This window comes from Camellia sinensis, chromosome 5 (assembly GCF_055761805.1).
Source record: "Camellia sinensis isolate YWXY chromosome 5, ASM5576180v1, whole genome shotgun sequence".
Taxonomy (NCBI): Eukaryota; Viridiplantae; Streptophyta; class Magnoliopsida; order Ericales; family Theaceae; genus Camellia; species Camellia sinensis.
The window spans coordinates 113,673,423-113,694,384 of record NC_138965.1 but is presented as its reverse complement, the minus strand read 5'-3'; the positions used below and the strand labels follow the sequence as shown (position 1 = coordinate 113,694,384).

Genomic DNA, 20,962 nt, shown 5'->3' with positions numbered 1-20,962 from the left:
AGGGCGACGTTATACTACTGTCCTCCATGACTAAACCACCAGAATTATGACTTTGTGATTGTGTGACGGAGTTGAGCACCCTAAATAATAAACTCTATAATTGTGAGACCATGCATTTTGATGGGTAGAAAATTGACTGGATTATGTGACTATACTGGGCTCGACTCATAAACCTACATTTTGTGACTAATTTGGAACTTTTGTGTAACAGACCCTATCTTATGTAAAACCGAGGAACTTTGTTTAATGTGTTACTGTGCACCATGTGCTTGTATATAAGACTTGTTTGGGAATTGCTGTATTGATTATGGTACATACTTCCTGATTTGAATAACTGCATGTTTATGCAACTACCCCCGAATTTATGTAGCCAATGCCATATTGTACATGACTTGAAATGCTTTGATATGAACAGTTGTGATGAATAATTCTGATAAACTTAGGACAACTGTGAAACTATCAGCCGTGTGCCTAAACAAACGAAGTGAGCCTCACAGAACCGAATGTACCCCATTTGAGAAAACTTTTATCTGATTCGGTCCGATAGAACCTTTGTCTGATTTGACCTGATAGAACCCTCATTGGATATAATTTGATGGAACCTTTGTTTGATTTAATCCGATAAGACCTTTGCTTGGGTTGATTTGATTTTGTTAAGGGAAGACCACGAATTGTTCATGAATAAATAGCCAGATTATTCTTGGCAGAAAAACTGATAGACCCAAAACTTGAATTCGTTTGGAATGCTTGACTTGTTTGAAAGACCTTTTGTGGGCTATCAACAGATTGATCTAACCATGAACACCATTGAGAACCGACCTTCAACAATTGGGGCATAAGTTTCATAAAGGAATAGAATTGTACAAATCCCGTAATTGGGTGTCTTAAGGAACAATGCTGGTGTGTTGTCATATTCTTGCTTGTTTGACGCTATGGAAACCGATGACAACAGATTGATTTGATCATAAGCAGTACTGAACATTTGTCTTTGACTGATCAGAATATGTTTTGTAGGGGAGAGTGGTTGCTTCATCGTTATTTGATTTTGGGAAATCAGGTTAAACTGAATGGTATTATGTTTGTTTTGATGACATTATTGGAGCGTCCTTTCGTGCTAGGGGACATTAAGCCTATGTAGCACCTTTGGTTAGGATATCTTTTTCCACCGACGGTTTCGTACGGGTGGGTTTGTCTAATCGATCTCGGGTCGGCCATCGACGGTCGTGAAAGGGTGTGCTTTGGTTCCGAGACGATTATTCCTTTGTTTTGACCGGAATGTCATCCCTTGGTATTATGTAGATGTTATTAACATCCAAAAAGCTTTGAAAAACCTTGATTGTTCGGAAATGTGCGAATTCAGTACGCCTTGTGAATAACTGCTCAGTGCCATTCTATTCTATGATTGGGGCTCTGAGGATGTGTAAATTGGGTATAACATGTGACTGACTGTTTTGGTATTATCTTTGACATCATAGGGATTAATATATAAATTGCCTTCTGCTTTTGGCAACTATGAAATAGTGTGGAAAGACTCGATGAAACATGGAATTGAATGTTGAACCGAATTGTAAACTGTTGAATGAATAAAGAACACGTGTATTCTATTAGAAGTCGACTGCCTCAGTGCTATTGTATTTTACAATTGGTACTATGGGGATATGAGTTACATATGTCGTTTGGTTGATCGCTTCATTGTTATCTTTGCTGACTCGGGAATCAGTGCCTGAATTCACTTTAAATTCCTGAAGACTTTTGATTAACCTTGAATAGCTATGATGAACTACTGAAAATACCGAATCGGATTGTGTATTGTGGAATTATTGAAGAATGAATTGAACTTTTATGACAAGGGAATGGACCGAACTTCTATGATAAAGTTGGCTAGCATCTAAAATGAATATGTTGGTGACTTACTTTGAAGAGGGCAATTATTGAAATTGTGTCTAAATATTTTCGGTATCTATAAGTCGAAGTTGAACATCAGGTATAGACGGGGCTATTTCGACCTCCCTCTATTTCGGAATGGAATTAGGGATATGTGACTATGAATTTCATTGTGGGGCTACCTTAAGTACTCAAGGTGTAAGTCCCATTTGGGTTATTGTATAAAGAATTACTAAATTCGCTCATTTCCTTCCTGTGACATTTTCGTATGATGCTTGTAGACTAGCCACTGTTTACATCAATAAGGTTGCTTGTTGTATGGGGTCCCAGTATCTATTGTTTAGACAGAAATCCTGAAATGTGTTTGAATTCTGTCAAGCCTTCAAAAGGCGATGAGAACTAAATTGGGATTCAGCGCTACTTTCCATCCACAAATCGATGTATAATCAGAAAGAGCTATTTAGACTCTGGGAGAAATGCTCCAAATGTGTATTTTAGATCTTCGGGGAATTGGAATAATCTATCTATCATTGGCAGACTTTGCTTACAACAACGGCTCACACTCTAGTTTTGGTATGGCACCATACAAACCTTATATGGAAGAAAAGGTAAGTCCCTGACTGATTGAGAACAGATTGTTGCTCGATTTTGAGACTAAGTAAATGGCTATCAAAAAGGTTTGGAACCGTTGAATGAAAGGTGTTTCGACTTATGTTCGACTAAAGTTAAAATAAGTTTGAGGGACCAAACTTCCTAAAGGGGCGAAGACTGTAATACCCCTATTCTGTAATATGCTAATTGGTCCTTAATATGAGTATGATGATGTGTTTAATATGATTTTATGTGCCATTTTGTGAATATATGTGATTTCGAAGTTCTATCTGCCCATCGTAGGAATATCTGTTTGAATAATCTGCTTTGGAAATTAAATTAGAGGCTTTATCGGCCACAAAACCCGAAATCGATTACGCCATTGTGATTGGCATAATTTTTAGAACCTACGGTGAAATTTAATTAAAAATTGATTCGGATCAAAATAATTAGATTCAAAACGATTAATTAGTGCCCCATTACCTTATTATTATTATAATGCCAATAGTGGGTTTTGTTGGGTAAGGGCACTACACCCTCTATTCTCCCTTCTTGCTTCATTTGACTGATTTGGGACTCAAATTAGAGGAGAGTCGGCTGTAGAGAGGGAGAGAGGAGAGAATTGTGCAAATTGTAGCTTAAAGCTTGGGAACCTTGAAGATAATCTAAGAATTGTTATAGATTGTGAGAATAAAAGCTTCTAGGTGAGTAATTCTTGGATTATAGTTTGTAATTTTGTGTGTTCAAGCTAATTAGGTGATCAAGAGTAAGATTGAAATGAAATTGGGTTGGTTTTGTTGAATTGAAGCTTGACATATGCATGCATGTAAGAAATTGTGTTGAAATAGCATGTATAAGCTTGAAATACATGATTTAAGAAGAGTTTTGGTTGAAACTCATGTTTTGATCACCATTTGTGTTGTCCAAGTTGAGAATGTGGTTAATTCATCACATGCATGTACAATTTATGAAGATATGAGCTTGAATGTATGAATTTGTTATGTTAGAATGAGTTTGATGGGAGATTGGGGCATGCATGTGAATTAATTATGAATTGTGCTCCATTGGGTTGAGATTTGGGGTTTACATCATATTAGTATACTTATATTTGAGAATTGAGCCATAACATGCATGATTTGTTGGTTGAAAATCGAATTGGAGCTCAAGAACTCAATCTGGAAAACCCAGATTTTTGATGTCCGCTCGAGCGGGTTAAGTGCCGCTCAAGCGGGAAAATCGTGCTCCCAGCACTTTTTGCAGACATGGTTCCTGCTCGAGCGGGGAAGTTGACGCTCGAGCGGGGAGCTATATATACAGGCCATCCGCTCGAGCGGCAGAGTTGACGCCCGAGCGTGATTTTGATGTAGCCAGTATTTTTGCAGGCCTTAAGTGTCCGTTCGAGCGGGGAAGTCCACGCTCAAGCAGGGACCTTATTTTCTGAAATTCTGAAGTTGCATTCTATGTTCTGTTTTCCGTTCTCTTTCACTTGTAAGCACTCTTAGGCATGCATTGAGCATTGTAAATGAGTTAATGAGATAAGAATAAAGCCTAAAGAGGAATATGTGGATTAAAGAACGGATTGAACTGTTAATGACCCTTTTGTGTTCATGAAATGTGTAGGGTCAAGCTCCGGGGCAAATCCACAAGCCGATCACTGTGAGTAATATTGATATTTGAAAGCTTAGCAATGTCCAACTGTTTATTCCCTGATGAGCTTTATGAGTTGCTAATTGGGATTGTGGACAAAAGTCTGACATGAACGAATGAATGGACCGAAGGTCGTTTCGATATGAATAAATGGACCTAAGGTCGTTTTGATAGAAATAAATGGACCTAAGGTCGTTTTGACATAAATGAGTGGGCCAAAGGCCGTTTTGACACGAATGTATGGGCCGAAGGCTGTTTTGACGTAAATGAATGGACCGAAGGTCGTTTTGACAAAAATGAATGGACCGAAGGTCGTTTTGATAGAAATGAGTGGACCGAAGGTCGTTTGGACATGTATGAATGGACCTAAGGTCGTTTTAACATGAATGAGTGGGCCGAAGGCCATTTTGACACTAATGTATGGGCCGAAGGTCGTTTTGACGTAAACGAATGGGTCGAAGGCCGTTTTGACAGAAATGAATGGGCCGAAGGCCGTTTTGACGTAAATGAATGGGTCGAAGGCCGTTTTGACAGAAATGAATGAGCCGAAGGCCGTTTTGACATGAATGGAAATCTGATTGGGCCAAAGGCCAGAATGTTTGGAACTACAGTCACTTGATTTGAATTTCGTATAGTTGTATATCTGTTAAATAGAAATATGAATTGGGCCCAAGGCCGTTTGGAACATGTTGTTCTACATTGTTATGTAACTTCTGTATTTGATTTGATATTATTCACTGGGCTTTCACTCACGCTCATTTATGTGTTTGTAGGTGAGCCAAGAGAAGTCCAGACCCAGCCTCAGTGAAGTCTGTATGGAACAACTAAGGTTTTGAGAGAGTCAGCCCTTGTGTCTCACGCACGAGACCCGTCTTCGCCCTTTTGTTATGTATTCACATTTTGTCAGGTTGGCGAAGTTTTGAATACGTCTGTATATAGTTTTCATGGGTTGACTTAGTTTGGATGATCCTGTCTGTATAGAATCTTATCATTACACTTTCTGTTGTGAGTTATTAACATATGTATATATGGAATGTTATGGTGTGTATATAAGCACGGCTCTATGGATAAAGTTTTAAATTTGCTTCCGTTTGGCCCCTTTTACTCTGATGAGTCTTGTCTTATTTGGTTTGAGGCCGTAGGTAATCTCGTGATTACTGGCCGGTTATGGCCTTAACCCATAGGGGCGAGTTCGGGTCGTGACATGTTTGGTAGGCCTTGGTATACTGCCATGATTCAAGAACCTTGGCTGGTTTGGCTTATCTCCAATTCGAGAAATAAAACTCATTTTAATGCTCAAACCACTTGGTATACTATTTTTGTTGCCTGTCTTTGGCAAATATGGAAAAACAGAAATGAAAAATTTTTTCAACAAACTGTGACTCTTAGCCGAGACAGTGTAAAAATTATTTTGAGCTATGCCAAAGAGATCAACCAAGCCTTTAACATGGCCATTGTTAATGCTAGACCAGCTTTTAATCTGATTAAGTGGATTCTCCCCCCTGCAGGTAGGATTAAATTGAACACGGATAGCTGCAGGAAGCTAGGAGATGATGGTGGCTTTGGAGGACTATTTAGGGATGAAGTGGGAACATGGTTGTGTGGCTACTATGGTAGAATACCTCATGGTACAAGTTTAGAAAATGAACTTTGGGCTATCTATAAAGGTCTAACTATTCTGCTACAAAGAGGATGGAACAAAATCATACTTGAGACGGATGCTATGCAAGCTGTGAAGCTATTGAAGGAGGAAATAGAGACGAACTCGCCGTACAAAGGTCTCTTAGAAGATGCCAAGATTATCATGAAAGGCTGTGAATGTACTGTGCAACATGTATTCAGAGAGGGAAATCTGTGTGCTGATTCACTCGCAAAACTTGGAGCTGAACAACCAGAAGATATCCTAGTCGTGAATGAGCCACCAACTGAGATATGGAGTCTGCTTGTTGCAGATATCATTGGTAGAGCTAGAAAAAGAGCTTAGGCCTTTGTTTTTGTTTTATTTCCGATGTACCTAAAAAAAAAAAAAAATTGTTCATATACTTGCAAATAAAAGACAATATGTGATTGATTCAAAATAATCTTTCTTATTCAAAAAATGTAAATTATACTTACACGCCTAAGGTTTGAGTTTGATACATATTACTCATTGACATTTGAGAAATTACACTAACCCCTGCCATTGTAACTATTTAAATGGAATGAAGACATTGAACTAATGCACTCTCTCTTTTCGTACTTTGCTTTACTTCCTCTGTTTTTTTCCCCCTTTCCTTTTCTTTACTTTTTTCTTTTCAATGTAATTTTTTCTATTTTTCTACTATAAGAATTGTTATCTTTTATATAAGTAAGGGATTTGTGAAATGAGATCATTAACAACATGAGTGAGAATATAATTTCCAGAATGTTAAGGGGTGAGATGTAATTAAACCAAATCTTAAAAGGTGTCAGTGTAATTTACTAAAAAATGTATTGACTCCAATCAATATTGCAAACTCCATAATTTTATGATAATAAATATATATATTTTACTCACACACTTTAAAATCAGACTCGACAACATCTAATAATATAATGCCGTCCAACGAGTGCATTTGGAGGTTAGTAGTAGAAAATTTGGTTACAAAGTGGACGATTGCACGTTAGACCCATATGTTTGCGCTTTCTATCCCCTTTCCCCACATTCCTTGGATTAGATTATATACTTGTGTTTTTATGTATTAAAGAATAAAAAAATAAAAAAGAGTCAAGCCATAAGTTCAATTTCAAAATTTTTTTAGAGTTCAAAAGAAAAAAATGATTTGAAAAAATAATATTTTTCATATTTATTTGTCTATTTGTCCAAATATCATCCATACATATTACTTTTTTGTCTACCTAATCTATCGATCTGTCCCTATTACCACAAGTCGCCCCTGCGGCCACCTCCAATGACCTTTCTGGCACAAGTGACTTCTTCGACAATCGTCCGATGACGGTGGGATAAAAATGAAGAAAAAAAAAATTTAAAACAATAATTTATCTTTCTCAACAAATAATTTCATTAACCATATCTTTATTACCAAAAATGATCAATCTTTAATCCTTGAACCTAATGTCATATCTCATAAAAATTGATGATCACCAATAAACTGAAAAACAAAACATAACTTAAAAAGTCTGTGATTTTTATGATTTTTTATTTTTTATTTTTACAATAATAATGATAAGTAGTTCAAAAAGTATAAATTTTGGAATGTTTTAAATAAATGTACTTTTTTACTTTTTATAAATATATATATATATATATATATATATATATATATATATGTAGAAAAGTAGAAAAAGTGGTTAGAAAAGTAGAGAGGAGATGTTGATTGTTGTGATCCAAATAAGTATATGTAAGTACAAAAAGTATACTTTTTTAGTTTACTCCAAACACCTACTTATTTATTTTGGATGTGAGTGACATTATATTAAGGCTTGTTTTGTGTTCTAAAAAAAACCTTGTTTCAGAAATTAATTATTTTAATTAAAAAATCAAAAAATAATTATTAAAAAAATTAAATATTCTTTTTATTATATATGAAAAATTAGTCTAAGGTCCCTCAATCCCACACTCATATATCATAGAGAAATTTGATACTCTCACATCAAAATCTCTCTCTATCTGTTCGAAACCTAACAAACTCAACACACAAACCCAGAACTACTCCACTCCTGCTCTCTCTCTCTCTTCTCTCTCTCTTTCTTCTCTTCATCTGCCCAAACCAAACCTTAGCCTACTCACGATCTGGATCTCATGGTGGCGATCTCAGAAGATGATTCAAGGAGTCTAGACGAGGTCTACCATCATCACGTGAACAGGACCAAGTTTGATGCCAACCCCATCTCCGACGAGTTGCCAGAGAAGCTTTCGGCGAAGATTTAGAAGTCAGCAAGCACCAAGTCGACTTTTGCTCACTTTGAGGAGGACGAGTACAGTCTCGACAGAGGCTATAGAAGATGAACAGGTTGATGTGAAGGATGATGATTTCATCAACAAGTTCAGGCAACAATTAAAGTTGCAGAGGGTGGATCAAACAATAGATTTAAGTCTGCATCAAGTAGAGGATCAGTTAATTTGTTCTTGAGCTTCATTTTTCACTTAGTCCTTCACATGATTATTGTTGCTTGTTCAATAATCATGTTTTGTCTGGATAGGTTAGCTTTTTAAAAAATAAACAAAAGATAAGGAATAAATGAAATTCTGATAGTAAAATACCAGCTAAAATAGATGTCTTCTTTAAATCCTGTTGTTTGTATCATTAGAATTTGCATCAATTGTTTTCAAAACCAAATATTGTAACAAGTTCTATGTTAGTACAATGAATCGACTCTTGGGAGTATTATAAACCTGCATGATTTTCACATTTATTGCAAAGTGTATGTTCTTAAATCTATTGTTTAATCAACAGTTGAGGTTGATTGATTCAAATGGTTGTTGTTGTTGAAAACATAGAAAATGGTAAACAAATCAGAGAAAATTATAAGTAAATCAGGGAGAATTTCTCTGATTTGAAGAGAATTTCTCTAGTTTGAACTAGAGAAATTCAAAGCTAGATGGTTGTTGTTGTTGAAAGCAAAGAAAATGATAAACAAATCAAAGAAAATTATAAGTAAATCAAAGAGAATTTCTCTAATTTGGATTGAATTTTCTCTTGTTTAATTTGAGAGACTTTAGACATTATGAAAGTATTAGAGATCCTTTATGTTATAAAATTTTAATACCAGGACCTTAAAAAAAATCTCCTATTTTATATATATATATATAAAAAATCAAAAAAAAATTAATTAAAATAGCCCATTTCTAAAACAAAATCAACATACAATTCATTTTCTCGTCGCCAAGATTTTGTATTTGTATTTGTATTGCAATTGGAACGTAAATTTCACGCGCTATTGATCTGGGTTTATTGTCCCTCAACCGTTAAATGGACCGTTAAAGTAGAAATCTAATCGCGCAACGATTCTGATTTTGTTTGGTCTGAAAAAGTGATACTCACAATCTAAGCTCCAAAAACTTCAACTTTAATGTTTGTCTGCGCAATCTCAAACCAACCATGGAACTCAACACTCCCCACACTCGTTCTCCTCCCAATCTGCAAAACCCAAATCGATGTAAACCAAATCCATGCTCGTCTCATCACAACTGGGTTCATCAGAAACACCTCTCTCTCCACCAAGCTCATCCTCACCTTCTGTTCTTCACCACACGCACCTCTCATTCAATTCGCTCGCTACCTTTTCTTCTCTCACCATTCACGCCCAATCCGAAGCACCCAATTCGATCCTTTCCTCTGGAATGCAGTAATCAAGTCATTTTCTCATGGCGATGACCCCAAAGAAGCCGTTGTTGTGTTGTCTTGGATGCTTGAGAATGGGGTTTGTGTTGACAAGTTTTCGTTTTCTTTGGTTTTAAAAGCGTGTTCGCGGATGGGTTTGATTAAGGAAGGATTGCAGATTCATGGGTTGATGAAGAAATTTGAAATTGGGTCTGATGTGTTTTTGCAGAATTGTTTGATTTGTTTGTATTTGCGATGTGGGTGTCTTGAATTTGCTCGCCAGGTGTTTGATAGAATGCCGAAGAGGGACTCTGTTACGTTTAACTCGATGATTGATGGGTATGTCAAGTGTGGGATGGTTAATTTGGCACGCGAGTTGTTTGATTTTATGCCAGGGGAGATGAAGAATTTGATTTCTTGGAATTCTATGATTAGTGGGTATGCGCAATCAGAAGATGGGTTTAAGGTTGCTTGGGAGATGTTTGAGCAAATGTGTGAAAGAGACTTGATTTCTTGGAATTTGATGATCCATGGCTGTGTGAAGTGCGGGAAGTTGGAAATTGCTTGTGCTTTGTTTAATGAGATGCCAAAAAGAGATGTTGTTAGTTGGGCCACTATGATCGATGGGTATGCTAAATCAGGTAGGATTGATATTGCTAGGGCTTTATTTGATAAAATGCATGAAAGGGATGTAATATCTTGCAATGCTATGATGGCCGGGTATGTTCAAAATGGGTATTGCAAGGAAGCATTAAAACTTTTTTGTGATATGCAAAGTGGGGGTAATTTGTCTCCAGACGATACCACTTTGTCAATTGCTCTTTCTGCAGTCGGGCAGTTGGGACACGTTGATGAAGGGGTAGCAATACATTGCCACATAAAGGAAAAAGGGTTTGTTTTGGGTGGAAAACTTGGTGTTGCCCTCATAGACATGTATTCCAAGTGTGGCAACATAGAGAATGCCATGTGGATATTTGAGGATGTAGAGCACAAAAGTGTTGATCATTGGAATGCTATGATTGGTGGATTGGCCATTCATGGCTCAAGTGAGTTGGCTTTCGAATTGTTCATGGAGATGGAAAGGCTTTCTGTAGAACCAGATGATATCACGTTCATTGGAATCTTAAATGCTTGTGGGCATGGTGGTTTGGTGAAGGAAGGTATGATGTGTTTTGAGCTTATGAGAAGAGTTCACAAGGTGGAGCCTAAACTCCAACACTACGGGTGCATGATTGACATCCTTGGACGTTCAGGAAGCATAAAAGAAGCTGTGAAATTTATTGAGGAAATGCCCATTGAACCAAATGATGTGGTTTGGAGGACTTTGGTCAGTGCTTGTAAGAATCATGAAAGTTTCAACATCGGCGAGCCAGCAGCTAAGCATCTTATTGACCTAGATTCTTGTAATTCAAGCGCCTATGTCCTTCTCTCTAATATTTATGCCGGTTATGGTATGTGGGATGATGTTAGGAAAGTGAGGACAGCGATGAAAGAAAAAGAGCTAAAGAAAATTCCAGGCTGCAGTTGGATTGAACTTGATGGAATTGTTCATAAGTTCTTTGCCGGGGATAAATCTTATCCTCAAGTTGGAGAGATCTATTCAATGTTAGACGGATTTTATGCACTGAATTCATAGGTCACCTACTGTGGGCTCTGAAGGTGAGGTTGAGTTGGAAATGATGGATTTGAAGTTAGAAATTCATTGGTGGATAACTAACTAGCTTGTTGTAAGCCAAATGTAAGTATCTAGAATTCCCTCTTTTCATTTTTTAGTTTTTGGTAATAACATATATTCATAATGATAAGCTTAGATTTAACAATCAACTCTGTAGCTTTGTTGGTTGGATGGCATTACTGTCTTCCTTACACCCTGTACACCATATGGATTTTACCCATCTACTTGTAAATTTTGGAAGAAAAAATTTAGAGGGCAATTCAATTTGAATTCATTGGATTGTCAATGTCTAGTCAAATACATTTCTCTGAACTTAAGAATTACTGAAAAACACAGTTATGCAATTTTTTGTACCATCCAGTACATTTCTATGGTAACCTAAGATCATAACTGTGTGGAGGAACAATGTGCAGTTTATGTTGCTATAATATTAATTTTCATTTTGGTTTTTGAGCCCTCGTTTTTAATTAGTTTATCGAGATTCAGTTTCCGAATTTTTTTGGGAGAGTTTTGCAATTTTTCTTGAAAATTTTAAACGGAATGGTTTTGTAGAATGTTTTGTGGTCTATTGGCAGAATACCAATCTGTGCTCCCTAAACATTGAATTGTATTAACTGTTTACAAACTTCACCAACTGTATAGAAAATTTAGGTAAAATATATGTAGCTGTTGAAGAGGAATGATGAGAGTACACATTGCACAACTCTAAGTCTAGATTGTTTGCTACTTTCTGTAAGTTCATTACAATACAGATGCAATGGCTCAATGCTAGAAACACAATTGCCATGACCATACCACTACTAGCCCTAGGATAGCACTGAGAACTTCCTTATTCTTTCAAGATTTCTTAATCATATTGAGTAATTATGCTTAAGCTTTGATAATATGATTTCTCATTTAAAGGAGACTAAAAACTGTTACTTGAGTCCAACAACATTACTCATAGTCTTCACTAAGATTTTTTATTTCTTCTTTTCTATGTGTAACAAATTATAGGACCCGAATGCTAAATCCACCAAGCCTTGTCTTTGAGAGAATTAATATGCTTGCGCTAGGTCTACTGAGTACATCTTAACCTATGTTATATGGACTCGGGTACAAGTATCAGATGCGGGTGTGTATCCAAGCATTAGACCTTCATAAATTTAAATCTTAAGATCTTGAGATACGTATCCAAAATTGGATATGGGTACGGGGACGTGTCATATACACATATATTCTCGGATGAAATGTTGTAAATTATATAGAAATATACTTGAAATTGAATACGATTCAAGAAAAATATGAAATTCTATATATAATTCATGTGTGAGGCTAAAAATATTACTTTACTAGCAAATGTGAGTTTGTTCTTCTCATATATTGTAACAAATTAAAGGATCCGAGTGTCTAAATTGCGTACGAGTGTCGGACACATATCCTGCACCCTTACGCATGTCATATTCGATGGACACAGATATTGTGGGAGAAATAGAAGAGTTCATTTAACATAGATCTTAACTAGATGCAACATTCGTGGGTTGCCTGACCGTTCATTTTTCCTTTTCATTTGACTTGACAAATCTAGAATCCAAACATAAACAAAATGTGTGATCTTTGTGAAAACTCAGACTTCAATTTTAGTTGACAAGAGCTTTTATGTGGGGAAAGAATATCATACATATAGTCCCACAGTAGGAATGGGTGACCAACCGTAACATTTTTCTTTCAGCGTGACCAAAATAGCGTTCGCCCACTGAAAAGCTGTACAAAAAGGGCCTAGATGGCCCCAATAAAGTGGGGGAACCGCAAGTGTTCCTTCAAGACAGATGTGAACCACAACTTGACTCTAGCCCCAACAGGATCCTAGCAACCAGGAACCAGAAGAAAAAGTGGATGGAAACCATTGCCCCTATAGAGACTTGAACCCAGAGTCACTTGCTCACCAAACATAGTGAAAGTGAATTCCCACCTGCTAGGCTACCACTCTTGGTAACTAAAACAGAAAAAAGAATTCTATTAACAAGGCAATAGGAATTTTAGTTTTGAATTGCCCAGTTTCCATAAAGAAATTTTAGTTTTGAATTACCCTGTTAACATCCAACAATTCCTGGACATCAAGCCTCATCTAATCTCAACTCAAAAAGCATTGATCTCATTCACCAAACAATTGTCACATTGAAGCATTTCATTTTCTTTTCCAAGCTATCTTGTCACAACTAAATATTACAAAAGGAGAATAAAGTAATTCAAAATTTCAGCCTAATGACAAAATGAAAAAAAAAAATATACAAATAACAACTCTAATGAGATTAGTCTAGCTCAAAAAGATCAGTGATAGAAGCATTCAAGGTCAAAATCGCATAACGGGTACTATAATAGGCCCTCTCTACCTACAAACTACAATAATTGGAACATTCAACATCCAGTTATTTACCAAACCTGAGTTGTTTGAAACTTATTACCTAAATACAGGACATTTTGAGCTTTTTTCTCGAACCCAGATTGTTATTTCAAGTCATGTTTTGACAACAGAGCTTCGAGGCTCAAAATCGGGTTTTCAAAACACAATTTTATAAAACAACTTGGGTTTAGAAAATAAGTTTAAAAAAACACATGGGATTGAGAAATAAGATACCAAAGAACTTGTGTTCATAAAGAATTCAGCAAATGCAGAGTTCATTTAGTTCTTGCATCACAGTTTCCATATCGGGCCTATGATCAGGAGATTCATGTGTGCAAAGTAAAGCAATCCTACCCAACTTAGCCGCTTCAGGTTCCGAGAAGTTTCCATCAAGATTCTTGTCAATGAAGTCTTCGAATTTGCATGAATCAGCCCCTTGACGATTCAACTGGGTAATCTTGCTTTTTCCGGACAGGATTTGAAACATAATCATACCAAATGCGTATACATCACTCTTTTCAGTGAACCGGCCAGTGGTAGTGTACTCAGGGGCAAGGTATCCCATTGCTGCACTACCCTTGAGTGTGGAAAATATAATGTCATCTGCCAGGAGCATGTGTAGGCCAGCATCGGAGAGCAATGGGTTATATTGTAAGTCGATGAGCACTTTCTCAGCAGATAAATTTCGGTGAAGTAAAGCAGGTTTACTTCCGTTGTCTTTGTGCAAGTATCCGATACCTGGTTTAAAATAGACATCAACATCAGAATATTAAAACTTAAAGAACGTAAGGAGATTGTCCCTACTTAAAACAAATGGATGTTATTTACTACTTTTTGAAGGCTAAAGGGTGTTTTTAGGAGCAAGTTCATGATCAAATAAACATTGACCATGAGAAAAAGTTTCAGCCATGGTTAAAGTGAAAGTAAGGTTGTTGAATGTGTAAATTCAACATAAAGAGTTCCTCCTCAAACTCTTTGATGAACACATTTCAATTTTCTCTAAAATCATGTTGTACCTTTTTCTTTTTTGTTTTTGTTTTTTTTTCAACTTTTCAATGTGAAATTCATTTTTCTCTTCTATTCTCTTGTAATTAAAATTTGAAGTTATTCACAGCCTTTACTATTAGGGGCCTTTGGACAATGAGAGTTTTTTTTATATGGGTCATTTATAAGAAAATTTTATTTTATACTCGCCTTCGAACAATGAGAGTTTTTTTTTTTTTTTAATTTTTATCTGGATCTTTGGATATGGCAATTTTGTATGCAAGGCTTTTGGACAAAGAAGTTTCTTATCAGCTTTATACTATTGAGGGGCCCTTGTATAATATATATATATATATATATATATATTTTTTTTTTCATTTTCTTTGGCCTTTGGACAGGAGGGTTTATTTTTACCATCAATCAACAAATTTTTATTTTATTTTTGCTACTAGGCATTGGATAAGAAGTTTTTATTTTTATTTTTATTCAATCAAATTTGTGAGTGTTTCCTAATGTGGCATCAAATAAATGCTCACAAATCAAGGACTAGACCATTGTCACAAGTAGGGCTGAGTAAGGAATCCGTGAAATCCGTAATCCGATCCAGTCCAGTCCAGTCCAATCCGATAGGTTTGGATTGGTTTTTTGAATCCGTGGTTCGGTTCCGGATTGAACAATTAAAAATCCGTAGTCCACGGATTGGTTCCGGATTGAACCCCACGGTTCCGGATTGGAACCGATCCGAACTGTATACAAGTAGTCTATATTTTTATTATACATTCTCCCCATAGTATTTTCTCTTATTCCATATAAAACCTAAACTCAAACCTAAATCCGCATAATACTTTCTTTTATAACTTTTGTTTGTTAGTTTTTAGTTTTAATTTGTAATGGTTTAAATACTTATGGTGAAACCAATTTTTTTATGGTTGTTTAAATTTTAGAACAGTATGTCGCTATTATAGAAAGACATGTTGCTATTGTGGAACTAATATAGCGCTATGTTTATGTTTTTATGAAATTAAAGTGTTATATATACATTTTTTGTTATTTAATTATGTGAATCCGTGGTCCTAAACCAATCCAATCCGTGTTTAAATGGATTGGTTCGGATTGGTTCCATGATTTAAACGGATTGGATTGGTTCCAATTTTTTAGGAACCGTAAATAACGGATTGATCCTGATTTTACCCCCAGTCCGGTCCAATCCGAACCATGCTCACCCCTAGTCACAAGACAAGGAAAGAAAGAAATATAAAAAATGTCACAAAGTAGGTAGACAAAGATAAACAGACCTTTGGCGATGCCTCGAATAATAGATGTCCTGGTAGACCATTCAAGAATTTTCCCACTGCTAGCCTTTACATTGAGATACTGCAACAAGTTCCCATTTGGGACAAAATCATAGACGAGAAAACACTCTCCCCTGCCACTTGAACAGCAAAAGCCTCTCAACCTAAGAAGATTTCTGTGTTCCAACAATGTCAAAACCTTCAATCCATTCAAGAAGTCAGCTTCATCAGACTTACAGCTACTCTTCGCAATGCAATTGATAGTAACAACAGAACCATCCCTCAAAATCCCCTTGTAGATAACTGAGAAACTACTCTTGCCAAACAAGTTAACGTCCGAGAAGTACTGAGTGGCAGACTCAACATCTTCAAGGTTGAAGATAAAGCTTTCAAGAATTTCTTGAGAGAACCCATTTCCACTTCGACCTTTAGCCATTGGGTCCCATTCATTCGAATACTCGAGAGAGATGAGCGTCGAGGCACTCTTCCTGTAAACCTCCCCGACCTGGTCAGTACTAAGTCGATTATCTGAAGTATCAAAAGCACTTTCGATTTTCTGTTTTCGGCAACGGTACAATAAGAATGTGAGAAGCCCGGAAATTGTTAGTGCAACTATCACTCCAATTGCTACAAATATGACAGCAATTTGTGGCCTTCTCGCCTGATTTGAACAATGGGTATGGGTGCAATTTGTTTGGAAATTTGCCGCCTCTGGGTTATCTGTTTTAGGAAGACCGTTTGAGTCAGGATCTAATGGTTCTGGTTTGTTGGCGCTTGTATTATCCGAAGCAGCGCAAACTTCCAAGGAAGAAAAACCAACTCCACATAAGCCTGTGTTGTTTGCATACACGAATCCTTCGTTTAATCTCTTTAGAGCTTCATTTTCATCCATATGAAAAACAAAATCGAAGTGAGTGCCTATGGCAGTAAGGAAAAACATAGGAAAATACTATTTATACAAAATTTATCACCAGAATGATGTTGCAATAGTATTCCTGTAATTCAATGTCATTTAAATCGGCACTTCGTTTAAAATGATAAGTCTCAACACAGTCACATCATTATATATACAACTTGTGTATACTTCATTATTACCTGTGGGGACTCTGCCGAATAGAGTATTGTTTTGGATGTCTAGAACTTCTAGCAACGGTGGATTGGCTAATTTTACTGGGATTGAACCAAAGAGGTGATTAAAACCCAAATCCAACCTTTTTAACATCATCAAATCCCCCAAACTCGCTGGAATTGCACCGGTTAATTGATTATATTGTAAAGCAAGATCGCTGAGCTTCTCCAAAGACCCCAGCTGAGTAGGTATGCTTCCAGTCAACTTGTTGTAACACAGTTGCAACACTGCAAACAAAGGTAATTAACCCATATTAAAGTTTGTCTAGTCAGGATTTGATCATTCAGTACTGTTGATGATAACGTTGAAGTACGACAATGATGTTCAAGCTGAATCATAACTAAATAAGTTAGAGAACAAGCTTTGAAGCTTTGTAGTTCCATTTGTATATATAACCCCTCATATCAACAGCATTTGCAAAAGCAAAGAAACCCGATGAAGCTCTTTTTCCTTAGAGCCAATGGAGCAAGGTTTTAATAATCAGCCAATATCTATTGGGATTTTGAACTTCCAATACCATTATTCACCGATATATCAACCAATATTGTCTAATATTGGCTGGTCGATACGTGTCTTGATACCGATACCTGAGAAAGAGAGGAAAGAAGCTTGACCTCCATGAGTCCATCTTTACCGAGTCCGATCAAGGCTTATTGGTTCATCCACTTATTTTAGTCTTTACTATTCGATAGGAGTGTAAAAATAACTCACAAGGGGGTGGGCCCGACCCGTTTGGGCCTGGGCCCGAGTCCAGCTCCGAGCCCCTGGGCCTGGGTTATCATTTTGAAGTCTAACCCAGCCCATTGACCTGCTTAAGGTCCACTCAAGACCCGGCCCAAAGCCCGAGACTTAATGTCTTTTTTAGTAAAAAATAATAAAATTTTGATAAATTTTTTTTTTTTAAAAAAAGGTCAAGCCTAGCCAAGCCCAGCCCAAGACCCAAATACCCCTGGGCCTAGGCCTAATTGTTTGGCCCGTGGGCCAGGCCGACCTGACCCAACTTGGATTTTGGCGGGGAGCCCGCGAGGCCCAACATGGGCCGGGTTAGATTTACACCTCTATTGTTCGACTCTATCAATAACCTTGAAATCATTCGAAGTGAATAAGGTGAATATAACCAAAATATCTGTAAGATTGTTTTGTTATGTCTTATTGTTTAGAAAATTGATTCGCAAACTGAAAATTTATACATAATTATATATTAGAATGATGTGATTATAACAGTCTTAAAAACATTAAGTCATATTGATAAGTTTTTCTTCAAGTGATAGAACCAAGGCTCCCATATCATTCTGAATGAACCTAAGGCTCCCATATCAAAATTTTTATTCTACATAGATATCAGTTACCACCATCAAAGCTTTATTTATGCGAAGAGTGCTATCTCAGATGTTGCAAGGTTGAATCCCACCAATTTCAAACATATCAAATCTTGGGTTACCAGAGGTTTGTCCGGTCATTAATTTTAAAATTTCAAGATTAATTGAGGTACACGTAAACTGACCAAATAATCGGTTATCAATATATATATATATTACCAAAACAGTTCACAAAAGTTTTTCACTATCAATACACGTACATACATGCAAATGATATAAAATGATAGTCTTTTTTACTGTGTGATTTTGAATATTCTCCCTTGCATGACTGACTGACTACCCTCATAGTCCAATCACCACACCTTTTTGCAATCTAATTCCCCCATTTTCCTTCCCTTTACATTGCTTTCATCCTCCACCCACCTTTTTGCACTACCAAACACCTTATATTTTTCAACTATCCCCCACTTTTCTCTCTCTCTCTCTCTCTCACACACACACACACATTGCCAGCAGACACAGCCATTGATCTCAAGACAAGACTTTAACATGTTTTTTATGCAGGTAATCCTAACCGTTTGACCCCCCCCCCCCCCCCCCCAAATATATATATATATATATTACACTAACATTCCATGAGTTTAAAAAAAATACATTGAGCCCCATAAATTAGGTATAATTACATTGAGCTCTCTAAAAAATTTATTTCACACGCCACTTAGTCTTTTTTTATCAATAATTTTGAAAAACAATGTTATCATCTCTTTCATACTGAAATATATATTTTACCTTCTTTATCCAAGTGTCTACCCATCATTTATATTAATTCAGATACTTTTAGTCTTACTAAAAGAGATTGGCGGTGTAATCATGCCAACTTTGTGGGTCTTATTGTATTTTTTCTAAATCTTAGGTGTCCTTGAGGGTTGAAGAAAAAATAGTAAGTCATATAATTTTAACATAATTACATTCAGCTCTCTTGAAATTTTAATTTATATAACACTTAGATTATTTTTATTAATAATTTATTAGTTATATGGATAAAAAATATATATTATCATCTCTTCTTTTATACAAAAATGCATATTTTACGCTATTTATTTTTGTGTTTTCGCATTATCAACATTAGTTTCAGTTTATTTAAATTTTTTACATTATCTACATTAGTTTCAGTCTGTTTAACCTTACTACACATAGTAAAAAAGATGGAAGTGTAATTATGAAAACTTAAACATCAGGAGATCACGATCAGTGTAATTTACCCTATACACACAAATCACAAAGTAAACTTCACCAATTCACTCAAACAAGAATACCCACAAAAATGTAGAACAGATAATACTATACATTCAATACAGAGAAGCATATATACACGGATCCAATAAACAATATTGTAAGGAGAACTACTGGTGGGAGAGGGGAAAAAAATACAAACACGTGAGGTATAAGTGTGTTTGTGGTGAGGTGCAAATGAAAGACTCTGAGATATGTAAGTGTCACTTGTACCCCTCCATGTCTTGGTAATTTTTTTTTGGTTCTCCCCTGCAGGTGGTTCCCCCATATTGTAACTTTCCCACGAAAATGAAAGAAAAGTAAAAACCCAAAACTAACCTTGGAGATTAGCCATGGTTCCAATCACAGGAGGTATTTCCCCAGAAAGATTATTAACATTGAGATACAAATCAGAGAGCTGACTGAGATTCGCTATCTCCTCTGGCACAACTCCATTGAGCTCATTGAAATGCAAGTAGAGCCCAGACAAGCTCTTCAGCTGACCAATCTCCGCCGGTATTTTTCCGGCGAGGCCTTGGCCTTGCAGCGAGATGTTGACTACGCGGCCGAGCTCGTCGCAGGCGACGCCATCGAAGGAACCGTCGCACGGGTCGGCGGTGGAGGAGGAGGACCAAGAGGAGAGGTGGAGGTTTTGGGGGTCGAGAGAGGCTTTGATGGACATGAGAATGGTGAGTTGGGTAGTGGGTTGAGAGAGAGATGTGGAGGAGGTGGTGAGGATGAGAGAGAGGAGGTAGAGAGAGTAGATATGCATGTTTGGTTTGTTGGAAAATGTGGGGGACGAGTGGGAAAGTTTCTAGTTATATTTTCTTGGTGGGAATGCGGAAACTGTACTGTTTTTTCTGGTTTAGAGGGGGGAGAGAGAGAGAGAGAGAGAGAGAGGGTTCGGGATACGTGTGTGGATTGAGGTGTGACTTGAGGTGTGACTTTGTGTTGGCCGTCTTTACCTTTGTTTGAGGTGTGCGTTTACTTTTTAATTTTTCAATTATTTTGATTTGTTTAATGAGTTATTAAAAGTTAATTTTTAATTTTTAGAATAAATTACATTGACTTCTTTAAAATTTATGTTTATTACAATTTCCTCCTCACATTTAGAAAATTACATTGATTTCCTATTAATTTAATTTTATGTATGATGATCATTACAGTGAGGGAGGAACTATTATAAAACTTTAAACCTCAAGGGGCAATCTGTAATAAAACTTTAAACTTTAAGGAGGGGATGTAGTTTTCAAAAGGTGAGGAGAAAATTGTAATAAACATAAACCTCATGGGGTGTCAATGTAATTTACCCTAATTTTTAACTTATTTTAAGTCACATTCACTGTGTTTGGTTTGAGTTTTCTGGATTAAGTTTTTTGAAAATTGACTTTTTTGATTTTTGTGTTTTTTTTTGTTTTTAGTGAATATTTTTTAAATTTTAAACATTTTTTTTACTTTTTTAGATACACTTTACTTAGATGTA

General features: G+C 36.4%; 2 protein-coding genes across 2 annotated transcripts; one reads left to right on the top strand and one right to left on the bottom strand.

Annotated features, from left to right (window-relative positions):
• Nucleotides 1-8,973: 8,973 nt before the first annotated feature.
• On the top strand, nt 8,974-11,398 carry CRR4 (Pentatricopeptide repeat (PPR) superfamily protein). Its single transcript, XM_028236178.2, has one exon. It carries the CDS (start codon nt 9,175-9,177, stop codon nt 11,059-11,061), a length of 1,887 nt encoding a protein of 628 aa, XP_028091979.2. The 5' UTR covers nt 8,974-9,174; the 3' UTR covers nt 11,062-11,398.
• Nucleotides 11,399-13,213: 1,815 nt separating this feature from the next.
• On the bottom strand, nt 13,214-20,442 carry LOC114292269 (proline-rich receptor-like protein kinase PERK10). The gene is made up of 4 exons (XM_028236177.2): nt 19,819-20,442; nt 16,855-17,115; nt 15,763-16,635; nt 13,214-14,221 (listed from the first exon to the last, which is right to left on the bottom strand). Exons 1-4 carry the CDS (start codon nt 20,249-20,251, stop codon nt 13,743-13,745), a joined length of 2,046 nt encoding a protein of 681 aa, XP_028091978.2. The 5' UTR covers nt 20,252-20,442; the 3' UTR covers nt 13,214-13,742.
• Nucleotides 20,443-20,962: the final 520 nt, after the last annotated feature.

Excerpts from the sequence above, each read along its gene's own strand:
- CRR4 (XM_028236178.2), top strand. The coding sequence starts at position 9,175 with ATGTTTGTCTGCGCAATCTCAAACCAACCATGGAACTCAACACTCCCC.
- LOC114292269 (XM_028236177.2), bottom strand. The coding sequence starts at position 20,251 with ATGCATATCTACTCTCTCTACCTCCTCTCTCTCATCCTCACCACCTCC. Across the intron at positions 17,116-19,818 it reads AACCATGGCTAATCTCCAAG|TGTTGCAACTGTGTTACAAC; the intron begins GTTAGTTTTGGG and ends CTTTGTTTGCAG. Across the intron at positions 16,636-16,854 it reads ATTCGGCAGAGTCCCCACAG|CTCTAAAGAGATTAAACGAA; the intron begins GTAATAATGAAG and ends ATGAAAATGAAG.